General features: G+C 36.8%; 1 protein-coding gene across 1 annotated transcript in view; it reads right to left on the bottom strand.

Annotated features, from left to right (window-relative positions):
• UNKL (unkempt family zinc finger-like) overlaps positions 1-14,513 on the bottom strand; it is a 61,605-nt gene extending 47,092 nt beyond the window's left edge. The window contains exons 1-6 of the mRNA XM_009320516.1: positions 13,530-14,513; positions 12,758-12,864; positions 6,328-6,478; positions 3,311-3,444; positions 1,221-1,356; positions 374-491 (exon numbers count right to left, since the gene is read on the bottom strand). Of these exons, the coding sequence (XP_009318791.1) occupies positions 374-491; positions 1,221-1,356; positions 3,311-3,444; positions 6,328-6,478; positions 12,758-12,836 (618 nt within the window). The 5' untranslated portion in view covers positions 12,837-12,864; positions 13,530-14,513. The remainder of the gene's footprint in view (positions 1-373; positions 492-1,220; positions 1,357-3,310; positions 3,445-6,327; positions 6,479-12,757; positions 12,865-13,529) is intronic.
• Positions 14,514-14,546: the final 33 nt, after the last annotated feature.

Below are 14,546 nucleotides of genomic sequence, written 5' to 3'. Positions count from 1 at the left end.
TAATTATTTGCAATAAAGCTTTTTAAACTATATTTAAAATAGAAATTTGTCCCAAGTTACTGACTAGCAATTACTACTGTGACTTCATTACCAATCCAAGAAGTTAGGTAAAAAAGAGAACACATTTCTTTATGCCCAAATCCAGAGAAAATTAATTTTTCATAAGCAACACAACAAAAATGCCTATCAGTGAAAACCACAGCAGTACAAATAACTATTTCTTAGCAAATTTTGTTTTGCTTAAGCATACACCCTCAACGACTGGAAGTGTTGAATGAAATGTCACGTTTTTTCATAAATAGTATCTTTAATCGATAATCTAATCCATAATAAATTTTAAATGGCTAAAAATAAGTAGAAACATAGTTCTTACCTCAGGATGAAACTGCTGCTCTGTACGAGAATGACAATATTGACAGCTATCCCCACTTTCACACCTTGAAGGTTCACCCCATTCATCTGCATGTTTTACACTGGGGCAAGGAGTGGACCTAGAAAAAAGTGATGTCCAGAGCATGTTTGTATCTACTTCCTAGCAGAAGTCTCAAATTATTTCCCACTAAATCTCAGAATCTTAGATTCTGGGACCTATACAGTTGCAAATTCTGAGAGACTCTGACTTTTTGGAAATTGATAAAAAGATGAGCTAGCAGGAATCTATCTGTCTAATGACATTTATTCACAGTCCTGAGACTGTTAAGCAAAGCCCATCAATTCTAAACCATGTATCACTGCATGAAAAAACCACCAAAAACAATGAAGAAACCACAGTGTACGAGAATGATGTAAAATGATGTAATGATGAATGATGTAATGATGAAAAGTAAGAGAGGTGATGCATTAATTTTGGTCCTAAAAATATTGCTCAGAAATAGAAAATTATAGAACAAAACCAGAAAAAAGACAGAAGTTATAACTGATCTTTTCATAACGAAGGTTTGACCTAGTGATTCCAATTTTTGCTAAGAATTATAGAAATTGTTTTCATTCTTCACAAGAAAGAAGGATACTTCCATTACAGCTTCATAGTTTTTGTCTTCAGAACTGTCTGATCATTCTGAACAGATGCTTTTTCCCCCCAAAAAAAATTTAGCAAGGCTATTGGAAAAGATGGGGTTTTATTCCATTAGGAATATCCAACTGCATTATAGAAGAACCCAAACAGATCAGTCCATTAACAACTGCATGACTGACCATATTCTTAGTATGTATTTATGTACCTGTATTTGAATTTTCTGGGATTTCGTCTTCTATCTCGACTATTGTGATAGTGTGGACATGCATAACCCTGGCGGCAGAGTCTGGGTGGCTTGGTACATTGTTCTGTCTTGTAGCCAGCTAATACAAAATTTGTGTCTGTAAACAGGTCAACAATTAAGAGAAATAAACAACTAATTTTTGCATTCAGAGTGTCTTTAGTGAGCTTAGGTATCACGCTGCTTTTTGTAAAAAAATTATGATTCACAGACTCCTCCATTCTTATAAACTTAGACTGACCCCTGCATTTTTTTAAATAAAAAGCTAACACATTTACAGGCAAAGCAATCTTCATTGCTTTTATATTCAATAGCAATATTAAAATAAAGTACATAAATAAAGCACTAGCAATCTATTGGTAGAGAAGCTACCTGGAAATTCTCATTAGATACATTTAACACTTTGAAAATGAATACCTGAAAATACATTATCCATTTTAGGAAGACAAACACTAAAAACTTATACAATTTTATATTTGGATTTCTCTTAAGTTTAGTGTTGACAGTCCTTATTTCATCAAAACTGCTTTCATGTTAGGGCATTCTAAGGCTGTCCAGTAAAATTTTCCTGGACACATTCTGTCTATGTTTGCCTCTATCTCTACATCTATGGTTCCAGGAAGGAGGAACTAAGAGATGACAAACAAGGTTCTGTCTAGAAACAGAAAAATTCAGAAAAACAATGGAGCAAGTAAATAAATTAGAAGGTACAATTTAGCTAATGGCAAGCATGAGGAGTAAATCATGTCAAACCAATCTACCTTCTTCCTAAGGTGCGAAAATGGATGCAGGTAAAACAGAAGCAGTCAATGTCATGTACCTTGACTTCAGCAAACTTTTTAGCCTGAGATGTTCTCAAAAACGAACTGCACAATACTACAAGACTCCTGTAGGATTTGTGGAAAACTAGCTGAAGAAACATTCTCAGAGTCATTAATGATGTACTTTCAAATAGCAAAGATTATTAATCAGAGTATCACACGGAGTCTATTCTTTGTTCAGTCCTTTTCAATAGTTTCATTAAAGACTTAAGAAAATAAGGCTGAAATCACTAGTTGGATGATTTTCAATCCCCAGAAACTATGTGCAGTCTCACCATATTTACAGGGATTGACAGAAGCCATCCACCATTATATAACACAGACTTGTCACAATGCAAGGAATGCAATAAAAGTGTTTGTTGTTGGTCAATTTTGCTGTCTTTTTACGTTGAACATCCAATATTTTTTGATCTAGAGCTGACAATTAAGCTCTACACATTATTAGTACTTAAATGGTTGGAGCTCACCCTATAGTAGATTTAAAAAATATAGAGGGGACAAGTATCATACAATTATCTCCCCTTGAATTCCTTAGAGACAGCATCTTCATGTGACCTCTTCCTGTGTTACTGTTCCCACATGAATTTTGTGGAAGTAATTGTACCCAGCAGTCTTTTCTAAAGTAAAATTTGGGCAAGAGCTCTAACAATATCCCATTGATACCTTTGGCTACATAATAAGCAAGTCTAAACCAAGAACATCAGAATCAAATTTGAAAGCCTTAAGAAAACTAGGGCAATCGGGTTTACTTTAAGAGATCTAATATAACGCTTTCAAGACATTCTTGTATTTTAATATTCTGCTCCAATTTTCTGTTTAATATTCCACTTCATTCTGTTAGTCAAGCTCAGCAAATAATAACAGTCCATTAACTAGTCTATGAATGACTCAAAAAATGAAGACTCTCATTATTACTACTACTTAGCACAAGACAGAGCTCCTACTGACTTTTAAGAACATTTTTCAATTTACACAGATTAGCAACACTTCTATCAATTAAACTGAAAAAGACCTATTAAACGTTTTCAAAACAAAACATTTTCAAAATGCAATCTCAATATAAATGTCACAGACAGTACAACTTGTTCACAAATATCCATATTACTTATATAAACCAATTCTTTACTCTGCTAAAAAAGGCTCTTGAACTTCTCCCAGATGAAGACCCAGGATCAACAAATTGGATATCAAACACCAGTAAAAAAACAGAGAAAGGAGACAGGGTAACGTTACCCTGCCATCTTGGATCTTCACTAAGGATCTTCTCAATCATTGCCTGGCTTGCTAAAATTCCTGGTTGCAGATCTGGAATGCCTTCACCGCATCCTAGCTGCCCATTCTGCAAGGTTTCCTGTGCCTGAAGTTCTCTGGAATGGGGAAAAGAAAGTAACACTGCTAAACTGTATAGCTACAGTAACCCTATCTGTCGCAGGTGTAATCCTGTCCAAGTCTATCAAAATTCTGTCATTTAATCCTGCTCTTAAGAAGCCTAACTTGTTAAAAGAATTAAAATGGCTGTATTTCAAACCATTACTTGCACTGAAGCTGGCAAACAATTGTAAGGAATAACCATGTCATACAAATCAAAGAGAACACATGAAGGAATGCTGGCATTATGTACACAGATAATGTTTGTACCAGCAATGCCCATCTGTACCTCTGTACACTGGTGTGCTGACATTTTGAATACACTATTAATTTCTGATATTCCACTGCCACACAGGACACGGTAGAACTAAAAAAGATATAGAAAGGGCAGGAAGGGTGATCAGAAGTACAGAACTCCTCCTCTATGAGGGAGAATTAAACACCATAAGACTCTTTGCCTTGGAAAAGTTATGACTGAAGGAAGGTACAAAATATAGCTATTGAATACTACATCATATAAAAGCAGCCAAAGTACTTTTGGCTCACTATAAGATTTTGCAAGAAAAGTTTGTCAAGACATTCGGGAGACCTAGTAACAAACAGCAATCATTATGAGGAAATGGAATCTCTTCTGCAAGAATTTACAACTGCTTTGCAAGTAAGCAACCACAAGCTTGCTAAAAGATCAGAATGACTACTACCAAACTGAAAGGTATTGTATTAGTGGTATGAAACCTCTACCAAAAATCTGAGACAATTTTATTACACCATTTTAGTAAAATTAAGGTGTACAGAGATTCAACAATGGCAAATCAGTACAAAAGATTAAAAAAAAAAAAAGATATTATAGCATAATTATATTAGGCAGACTTTGAAGCAATGGAGAAACAAGGTGAGGAATCAAATACCAGAGGTGGATCTCTAGTACTCTATGAGAATCAAAGGCCTCTACTTTCAATTGGCACTGCTTTCTCTAGACACAAATATTCAAGGAGCTTACCTCCTATACCAAAATACTCCTACTCAGGATCTCTGAAGAGGAGTTTGAAAGGTGTGATGGTTTATAATGTAACTAGTTATAATATCATTTACATATCATTTCAAGAACTTCCCAGACCCCAAGTATCCTCCAAGAAAGAAAATCTCAAAGGGAAAGGAAGATAAGACAGAACCAAAGCCACGTCTAAAACCTTTCAAACAGTCAAAATATTTCTTTTACAGATTCAGAAAAGGTGCAGGCAATGAGAAGGAAAACAGGTAGTTCCTAGAGAGTATTTCTTCTTTAAGGTGGATATGTAGAAGAACAAGGCTATTAAGGGGAATAAAGTTAACGTCTGCATCAGTGATTCTACTGTTATTTCTCTGCTCTTTACTTAAAATGAAGAAACCCTAATATCTGTGTCCATCATAGAGCAAAAAGACCACCAAAGAAAAAAAAAGACCTGACTGTTTGGACTTCCTTATGAATGCTGGATGCCTGAAATCAGGAGAAGCAATGGCACACAACTGGTTTTCACAAACACCAAAGAAGTTTGAGGCAGCCTACTTGTAGGTTCAAGCCATTAAACATAGACTCCTACCACAAATGTCTTCAGCTCCTCTTGATGCTCTATACACAGTCCATCACCAATAAATAATCATGTAACACATCAAAAGACATTTAGAGAATGCAGCTTGGTTTCAGTCTTGCTATACATTGGTTCCTCATTCTAATAGAATTCAAAAGATTACAAAGGTACCAATCATTCTGTATTCAGACTGACGTGGTATCATGCTGCGTAAGCTAAATGAGGAAAGTTAAAAAGAAGAAAAAGAAAATGGACAGATGTCTTGCAGAAGAAGCATCAGCTAGCTAATTGAAGAAAGTCTTCTGGAGGGAAAAGCTATATATAACTAAACAGTATGTGACCAGGCAATGCAGCAGTGAATTCTGTGGCAAAATACGAATTTAAATAATTATGAAATTACTGAAAAGGCACTAACTTTACCAAAATTATTGTGAAGGGAGAGCTATCATGTCCCAACAGATGGTTGGGAATAAGGGGTAACAAAGGTAAGAATGTAAGATAGCAGCCATACCAGCTCAGATCAAAGGTTCATCTAGCCTGGAATCCTGTCTCCAACAGTGGCCAATAGCAGATGCCTAGGGAAAAGTATAAGAATAGGGCAAGCGTATAGTGATACCTCCCCAGAATGCTTGTCCAGTGTCCAGGAAGAGATACTTGTGACCCTCCAAGGCTTCAAAGCTCTCTAGGAATTGGTATCCTTTCCTATTGAGTATATACAGGCCACTTCTGTAGCAAGAGCTCCCCTTCCACCCATTTATAATACCTCCCAACAACATGCTTATCTCCCAGCTTTGGCCACAGCTAAAACTCATACCTACCACTACCCTGATTCACAAAGCACCTTCTTTTGACAATAACTTCATTATACATTAGAGAGGCAGAAAATAATACTGATATCTCATACATGAAAAAATACAACATAATTAATAAAAACACAACGTCAGTAGGCAAAATGTCAAACATACAAGCTGAGAAGCTGAAAGATGGCTTAACAAAATCATAAATTTGTGAATGTAAAAACCACATGCAAATTTACAAGGTGTAAATGACAAAAGGCAGAGTATCTGGTCTTTCATCAGTCATAAGAATTACATATACGGCCCTTGAAATTGCAAGTTACAAAACCTTAGTATTTGTATTTCCCAGTGTGCTTCTATCTGCTATCATGATGCACAGTGAATTGTATTCTTATGTTTACAGCTATAGAAGCAAGTATATTTTTCGTGCAAAACATACTGCATTTTCTGGTATGTGGTGATAACAGACATGCAGTATTTCCTGCTAATTAGGCTGAAGAATTTGAAACAAGACTACCTTATATCATATACTGGTGGTCTAAGGTCATGTGGACCATGAGCAAAGGCACAGTGAATTCCATTCTTCACACAGTGACCCCGGGCATCTGTTTCATGAATGCATGTTCCAGTCTTGTAATATCTGAGATGATACTTCCTTTCTGTATCCCCTGTTGTTCGATGCAGGTAAGGGCAACTACATAACAGAAAGAGGGAAGTTAGAGCACTGCTCTGAATTTTGTTTTTAACAATTTAATTCTGAATTATGCTATATCTCTTATTAACTTAACAAGTAACTTTGCAGGATTCTTCAAACAAAAATTGTCCCAAACAAACCACCATCACAGATCAGCTTCAAAATGAAAAACATTAATTTATTTCTTAGTCTCTGCTAAAGTTATAAGAATTTATAGCAGGCTGGCTCACAAAGATATTATTAATAAATCTAGTAAGCACCCCTGTAAGCAACAACATCATCTGAGCTAAGACATGACACCTTCCCTACTGATACAAGCTCAAATCATTTCCACACTAAGAGGTACAAGAATTTTATTTTTTTTAACATTATTGTCATCTAAAATCAAGGGGTACTTGAAGCATGGTGATTTTTTTTCCTGCCTGCTCTTTATAGACATGGAACTTATTGAACAATCTCAGGGGAAATCTAAAATAACTCCTCTTCTACTAAAACGAAGAGAACGATTTTTACATCAGCAATACAGCTTTGTACATATACTAACCATTTTTCAGACACAACTATGAGAGTTATGGTCTGTACTTTAAAATGGCTAGCATCATGTACAGATTATAATTCCAACTACCAATAGTAAACAAATTTTTAAAAAACCCACAAAAATATATACACAGGGATGTCTGTTCTTTCCCAGTTTATTTCAGTGCAATTAATTTTGGTCTCTGCTGGTTTTGAAAAAATAACTAATCTCCAAAAACTACTTCCCCCCATCCCAAAGTAAAAGAAAACTGCACCAAAAAGCTTAGAGAGTGATATGGAACCACAAATAAAAAGTCCTACAGAAATATTTTACTTTTAATGGAGGGAGAATAGTGAAGCACTAAGTAGACTCCAACACTCATAAGAATTTATGCTATCTTAAGCTTCATTTACTATATTCTAAAAAGGTTACTTAGAAACTAGACTAAACAAATGCAATTGTTTGCAAATATTTACAAGTCTGGTATTTACATATTTACATCAAAATCATGCATTTTTTTCCTGCTGTGCTAAACACCTGCAGCTTGTGCTGACTTCCAGGAATTGATACTGTTTATGATTTCTGCGAATCAAGTTGCTTCCTTGTAGGAATTTAAAACCAGCATTCTGTTAAACGAGATAAATGGGCTGTAGCTAGTGATTTGTACCCATCTCTTTAAACCCCAACAGAACTGATTAGTGGGAAGACTGGGTATACCAAATTCAGTGCTACATCTCATTTTATCAGTGTAAGATGGAGCACAGTCTACACTCAGGATTTGAAAGCAGTTCTTTCACACTTCTTGGCTCTACATGGAAAGACAGACAGGATGCAATCTTTATTGGACCCATTATAGTGCCTCAGCTGAACTTTGTGAGAAATTCTTTGTGATGTGTGAATAGCACTGATGCAGCCCTCCTGTTCTGCTACAATTGCTACTGATATGGAGAAATGAGAAAACCCACAAGAGTCAATCAGATACTTTTGCCAGCACTAGTCCTGTACAGAACTCCAAACAAGAGGAAGTGCAATCTGAGGCTGTATTTTTGTTATTGCTAACTGTCCCACCACTAGCAGAATCTTTGCAGGGGTCAAATGTTTCCATTTTCCCAGCAGACTGTTCAGTACAAACTCTAATCTTTCACTCATATATGCACACCTCACAAAGGTGAGAATACTCTGTCATATTCTTATACATAATGTTCACGCCTCCATTTTCATCTACTTAAGTTTGCTCATTCCTGTTGGAAACAAGAATTAGATGTCTTGTCTTCCATGGAACAAGTGTACAGGTGTTTACATCTCATTGCTTGTCTGTAAGTCCATGGTTCCTTATTAGAGGGCAAACATTTTTGCTTAAATATCTGCAGTTCTTCCCTAGCGAAATTGCCTTATCAGTGGAGGTCCCCCCCCCAAAATGTAAAGCCTTCAATTATTTTTAAATTACTGTTTTGTGGTTTTTTTTTTAAAGATAAGTCAATGGAATATAGACATAGCTTGTCAGACAAGCTAGACACAACTTGTTGTATGCAATGTGAGAGAGGGAGAAATACTCAGGTCACAATTTTTCCCACAAAAAGACAACATGGATTCCAAAAATGAGCTGGGAACAAAATATAAACTGTGCCACAAGAATCTTACTTCTGCTAAATTAAACCTAGGTTTGTTTGCCCTAAGACTCAATACTTGTGCCATCAATAACTAATGAAATGTGAATTTTATTGAAAACACAGCTTTCCTACTGCACATTTTGCTAGCTGCCTGAAGAGTCCCGTAACAGGTGAAACCCTCCTCCAGAAACTAACAGAATGCTTTAATGAGGCTATCCAGTGTGACTGGGACAGTTTGTTATCTGAATTTTGTCTTAAGACTTGTAAAGAACTAGATAAGAGCTAGTTCTAAAGGTGACTCAGGGGGACTAAACAGCAAGCAAACCTCAAAGAGCAAAAGCAATGGCATCAATTTTGCATGTGTATGTTTTACATAAAAATGTGTTATTCATACAATACCACAATAATACATATGCTATCAACCACAGACATCTTGATCAGCTGTAGTTCATCGCAGGACCATTAGTCAGAAAGGCAAAAACACCTAAATAAAAGCAGCTTTTAGATGGTAGACAGTACCTACTCACACATAGTACCAAACTAAGCCAATGCACTGAAATATGCACTGCTCAACCTTTAATGAACTAGAGGGATGTTATATCTTACCTTCACTTTATTAATGAAATATTTTAATGGAGCATAAACCATTGTAATACATAGCTTTAAACAAGACTTGTATTTTGATTTAAAATGGCTGATTTTAATTATCAGATTACATGACTAGAAACTGATAAACTTGTTCTTATGTACCACAGTTTGGTACTAAGGTTGTTCAGACATCACTTATTCCTTAGGAAAAAAGTTTTTATAATTAAAAAAAAAAGTTGTTCCCAGGCAGAATAACAAATCTGTTTCACGGCCCATATTTCTACAGCCATCTCCCAGCTTAAAATAACTGTACTGAATCCTAACTTAGTAATCGTGAATCAGTAAAGAACATTACCCTGTATTTTTAAGTTCTATTGGATTCTACACACAACATTTAACTATTGAAATCAGCTTTGCTTTCTGCATCCAGATCTCACAAAGTAAAACTGTCATTACATTATTCAAAGTAAGCAGATGTATATACCATGAAACAGAACATACGTTCACAAAAACTTAAAAGGTAAACTGATTACTGGAATGTATGTTTCCTTTTCACACTCTTCTTAATTCACATCATAAACATTCCAAAGATATCCTTTAAGAATAGAACAGTCCCAGTTTAAAGGGTAATGCTAGATATTCTTAAGTGTATGAAAACAACTACATAGTTCTACTTCTGTTCAACCTTGAGGCACTGACGCATTTTTTCCTATGATTATTTGAAGTGCTCTTCTGTAGTAGGCTTCTGTAATTCATTCACTCTTACAGCAGTCTTACGTTACAGATACTAACATATCCAAAATAATCTTCTCTTTTAGAATCTGACATCAGTTGACTACAATGGTTGAAAAACACATCAGATTAAAAAAAAAAAGTATCACTTCTATCCTCACTTGTGAAATTGGGGGGAACAGTATTCACTGCTCAAAATATATGCCTCTAACTCTGCAAGGAATCTAGTCTTTCTCACAGGCCCTTCCTTAGAACAGATTGTTTTAATTTGCTACCCTTAGAAAAGTCCTTTTGTAAACAGCTTTAAAATTTTGCGCTTCCTTTCATTCCAAGTTGAACTTTGGAAAGAAATATCACAGTCAAGCCTGGGTGAAACGAACAATTTCTACTCTCTTGAAAGTATGTTCCTGAGAACAATGATGGGTATCATCACTCTACCTTTCTCGCTAGTTCTCTATCAACTCACAAACTGCATTAACCTAACCGGGTATTCAGATGAGCATTACAGAGAAACAGACACATAGATAAAAGCCAAAAAAGTACCAGTATGTTGTCACAGATAGCTTAAAATGAAGGTGTCCTGGCACTACTGTTTATAACCTATTTCTATAAGAATTTGAAGTTGCTCCAAACAAAAGGCTAAATTTTAGGCAGAAGACAAACAGGGTCAAAAAAATACTCTGTTGCTGAGTTCTGAAACAGGAATGCTGCCACACTGTAAGCATGTCCTCAGAAATGTTGGTGTTTTCCTCCATTTTTTTCTCCTGCCACTACAGACATGCTCTGGCATCCTCTATCTTTAAGAAAGTTACCTTTGACTTCTCTCACCTTTCCCAACTATTTGCCCTGCATGCCTTTTCTCTTCTACCTTAACTTCAATCAGCTATCTATTTAGAATAGTCAACTGCCACTTCTAGCTACCAGTTCTCAGGATCAGATCTAAAATAAGACCTCCACAGTTCAGCTGAAACTTCTCTCACAAACATCTCCAATAATCTCCCCTTATAACTGAGTCAAAGAAAGCAGAGTCCATTTTCTCTACTCACATCTATCTTCATTTTCTTAATTTACTGTCTCATTTACTCAATTTTTCTCCCCTTGAAACATTGTTCTCCCTTGTTTATGGGAATTCAGTTACGTTCACATTTTCCTCTCAATCCCTCCTGCAGCATATCTTCCAACTTCAACATTCTCTTATGCCCCTGGTGAGGGTTCTCACAGGACTCCAACCTTGGTTCCTGCTCCCCTTCTACATCTGGGCAATTTCACTGCAAAACACAAACTTGAAAACCACCACCTCTTTGCTGGTAACTCCTAAACCTATCCATTTAATTCAAACTGTAAGCACGACATGCTAAAACAGAGGTATGAATCTCACTAGTGGTCTTATTTCTGGCAAGTCCTCTGCACTGCCATTATGCCAGACAATATAATCACCCTGTTTGTCATTCAGGCTCCTAACCAGGGAGTAATCTTCAGCAACTGTAGGGGAGAACCTTTCCCATCCAATTGCAGCAAAAAGGTTTCCATCTCACATCTGTTATTGAAACATCTCCTCTTATTTGTTTCTAACAATTCCATCTTGCCTTTTAAAACATTGCTTCCTTTTTCCTCCTGTAGAATCAGTATCTATCACTCAATAACGAAAGATCAATTTTTGTCCCCAACCAATCCATGACATTAGCATCCATTATTCTCGTTTGTTGATTTTCAAAGAAGAACTGCCCATGCTGCCCCAGGATTGGAAGGAGTGCTTTACAAACACCTGAAAAGGTAGTTAATTGCTCTCTTTTAAATCATCCCTCAGAGGCATTTTTTGCTGTTTATATTGCTTAGGCATGGTACTCAATATTGTTGTGCTGCCTAGTGCATTTTTGTTGTTTACCTTCTCTTATCTCTGTCATTTAGTTTGTAAAGCCTCTGGGAAAAATCCACCTTTCTCTTCTGTGACTACAGCGTATAACACAAAGATACCTGATCCGTGACAAGTGCTGCTATACACTACAGTAACCAAAATAATTAATCTTCAATTTTTAAAACAGGTGACCAGCATAACTACGTATTTCCTGGCTGTTTTCCTGCAAATGTTTTTTGTCAGAAGTTCTTCCTTGCTTCCATCACTGCAGATGAAGGTAGCTCCTCTGACATATGACCACAATATACCCAGCTCCTCTATATATGCCTGCGATACTGTACCATTTGCTCATCCTCATCTCCACAAAGCTTCCACCCCTCCCCAAGTCTCCCTTTAGCTAGAAGAGACACACATCCATGGAAATGCGAACAGTAACAGGCTAGCCAGACAACTAACAGTGAACTCCTTCCTTTGCTTTTTCTCACTGAAAGCATCACAAAACAGTCATTCTCCTCTACTACCCAGCAATCTTCACAAAACTTACAGAAGTTTAAAATCTTGAAGCCACCTCTACACAGCACGGTTTACACCTACTGGTCAATTTCAAAGTTGTCAGGAGAAAAAGGAAGCACAACTGAAAAAAAAAAAAAGGTGCAGCGACAATACTAGCACAAATGTGCAGGAACAATACTAGCAGAAAACCAGCTTCTTATGTTATGCTTTAAAGATAGTCACAATGCAAAATCATAGTTCTAACTCTACGAGGGCCTGAACAATACATGCTTATATAAAAGTATATGTGCCAAAAATTGACAAATCACTTATAGAAATCTGTTTTCAAATAAACTGCAGCAGGATTCTATTGATCATTTTCACTAAGGAGCAATTAGCATCTTTCCTTAACGTCATTGATAATACTATAAACACCTAGGACTGAAAGAAATCACTTACTCATCTCCATCTGGGCAGATTCCTGTAGTCTCATCATATTTTGTACAATAAACATCTGGACTGTAGTTAAAAGTCCCATCACGCCTTCGTATAGGTCTACGACGACGCTGATTTAGGAAATGCCAATGAAAACAGGTAAATGGTCTGTGCTGGGCACACTTGTGCTGCAAAAATAGGGGGCACTGCTCTGTCCTAAATTCCTTTAGATACCTAAAAAAATTAAACTGTGTTACAAGTTTATCTTATTGGAGGCACATTTTTACAGTATTAACAGGGCACTTGACAATTCAGTGCACATAGCCCGTGAAAAATTGTACAAATGTACCTGCATACAGTTTTAGTTCCTATGCACAATTTACTGTTTAGCTGTTGTATACAAGTGACTTCATTTTTTTATGACAGATGCATTACTAATAAAATACAGTGGAATACCTGGCAAATTATATTATGTTTTGTAACTAAACTAAAATCAAATAAATACATTAATTTAAAAAGCACAGTATTTAGAATATTGTCCTAAGTAACCACCAAACAAAGATTATAAATCAAACAAGTTACTTGAGTGAGCATTTGTATTGCTTGCTACCATACAAAATAGTCCTGCAAAGGGTATTTTAGCTAAATACCACATCTAATTTAAACATGAGTCCTTAATCACAGTATTCCCAGCATGCGGACACACTATATAGAAAGCTACAGGGTTAAAAGAGGTTTATGAAGGTTATCAGGGGCCATGAGAGGGCTTCAGCAAACTTATTTTAGCAACTGTTACCTTTGTGTTGAGACAGCCTAGGGTCTTTGAAGGTTACTTAGGTGTTAATGAGACAGTCTTTCATTAGCATGCAGGGCATAGAAGCTAGTTAGGAAGTCTGATAGCACTTTCCACAGGATATCAAAATCATGCCAGACTGGGCACTACTGTGGCATTTGTCAAAGGACGTAAGACAGCACTTCCTCCTGTCTCAGTTTATATATCTATTAGCCAATTTAGCAAGTTCATTACATCGCTAAAGTTATGGAGTATTTGCAGAAGAAGGAGTATACAGAGGCTTTGCAGAAGAACCTTATGGTTCCCAGAGGTCTCTAAAAGGGTGCAGGATGTGTAACAGGCTACAGGGGAATTTAAGATATAGGGAAAGGAAAGGATTAGAGAGAGGATTAAAGGGCATCTTTTCACTCTTAGTTGCTTAAATTGGTACATGGGCGATGTAATGACACAAGAGTTATGAAACATGCCTTTAAGTTCAGAGAAAAATCTCTAAACTATCCAGGATTGCGGGAAGAGGGGAAGAAAAAAAAAAAAAGGAATAGAATTTTTGGACATTAAGGGCTGTAGGACGGGCTGTAGCAGTATCTAGGTAAGTGGCTACATTCTTGTGGTCTTTCTGAGAGTGCTGGAAATGTGATATTATAGAAGTGATGATATGGGGGTTGGGAGTGAAGGAATGTCACAATCAAGTGATAAATTATTCTGCATTTGTGGGGAGCACATGAGCCTACATGACATGGGTTGCCAGTAATGCTAGAGGGCTGCAGGGACTTTATAGACCATATCAGAAGAAAACGGATAGGCTTGCAGAGAGGATGGCAAGCATACAGGAGCTGTCTTTCAGTACGGCAAGGTCTGCAAAAATTGTCACGGAAACGTCCCATGGACTCGAGCTGAGGCTGGCTACGCAACGCTTAGAAGTGGAAGGACTGCTCTCATAGCCGGGAGAGGGCGGTCTCGAAGCGTGGGAGGGTGCCGCGGGGCTCGGGGTGCCGTACAATGCCGGCGGGTCGCGGCGCG

This window comes from Pygoscelis adeliae, unplaced genomic scaffold (genome assembly GCF_000699105.1).
Source record: "Pygoscelis adeliae isolate BGI_AS28 unplaced genomic scaffold, ASM69910v1 Scaffold173, whole genome shotgun sequence".
Taxonomy (NCBI): Eukaryota; Metazoa; Chordata; class Aves; order Sphenisciformes; family Spheniscidae; genus Pygoscelis; species Pygoscelis adeliae.
This window is presented reverse-complemented; position numbering and strand designations above follow the sequence as displayed.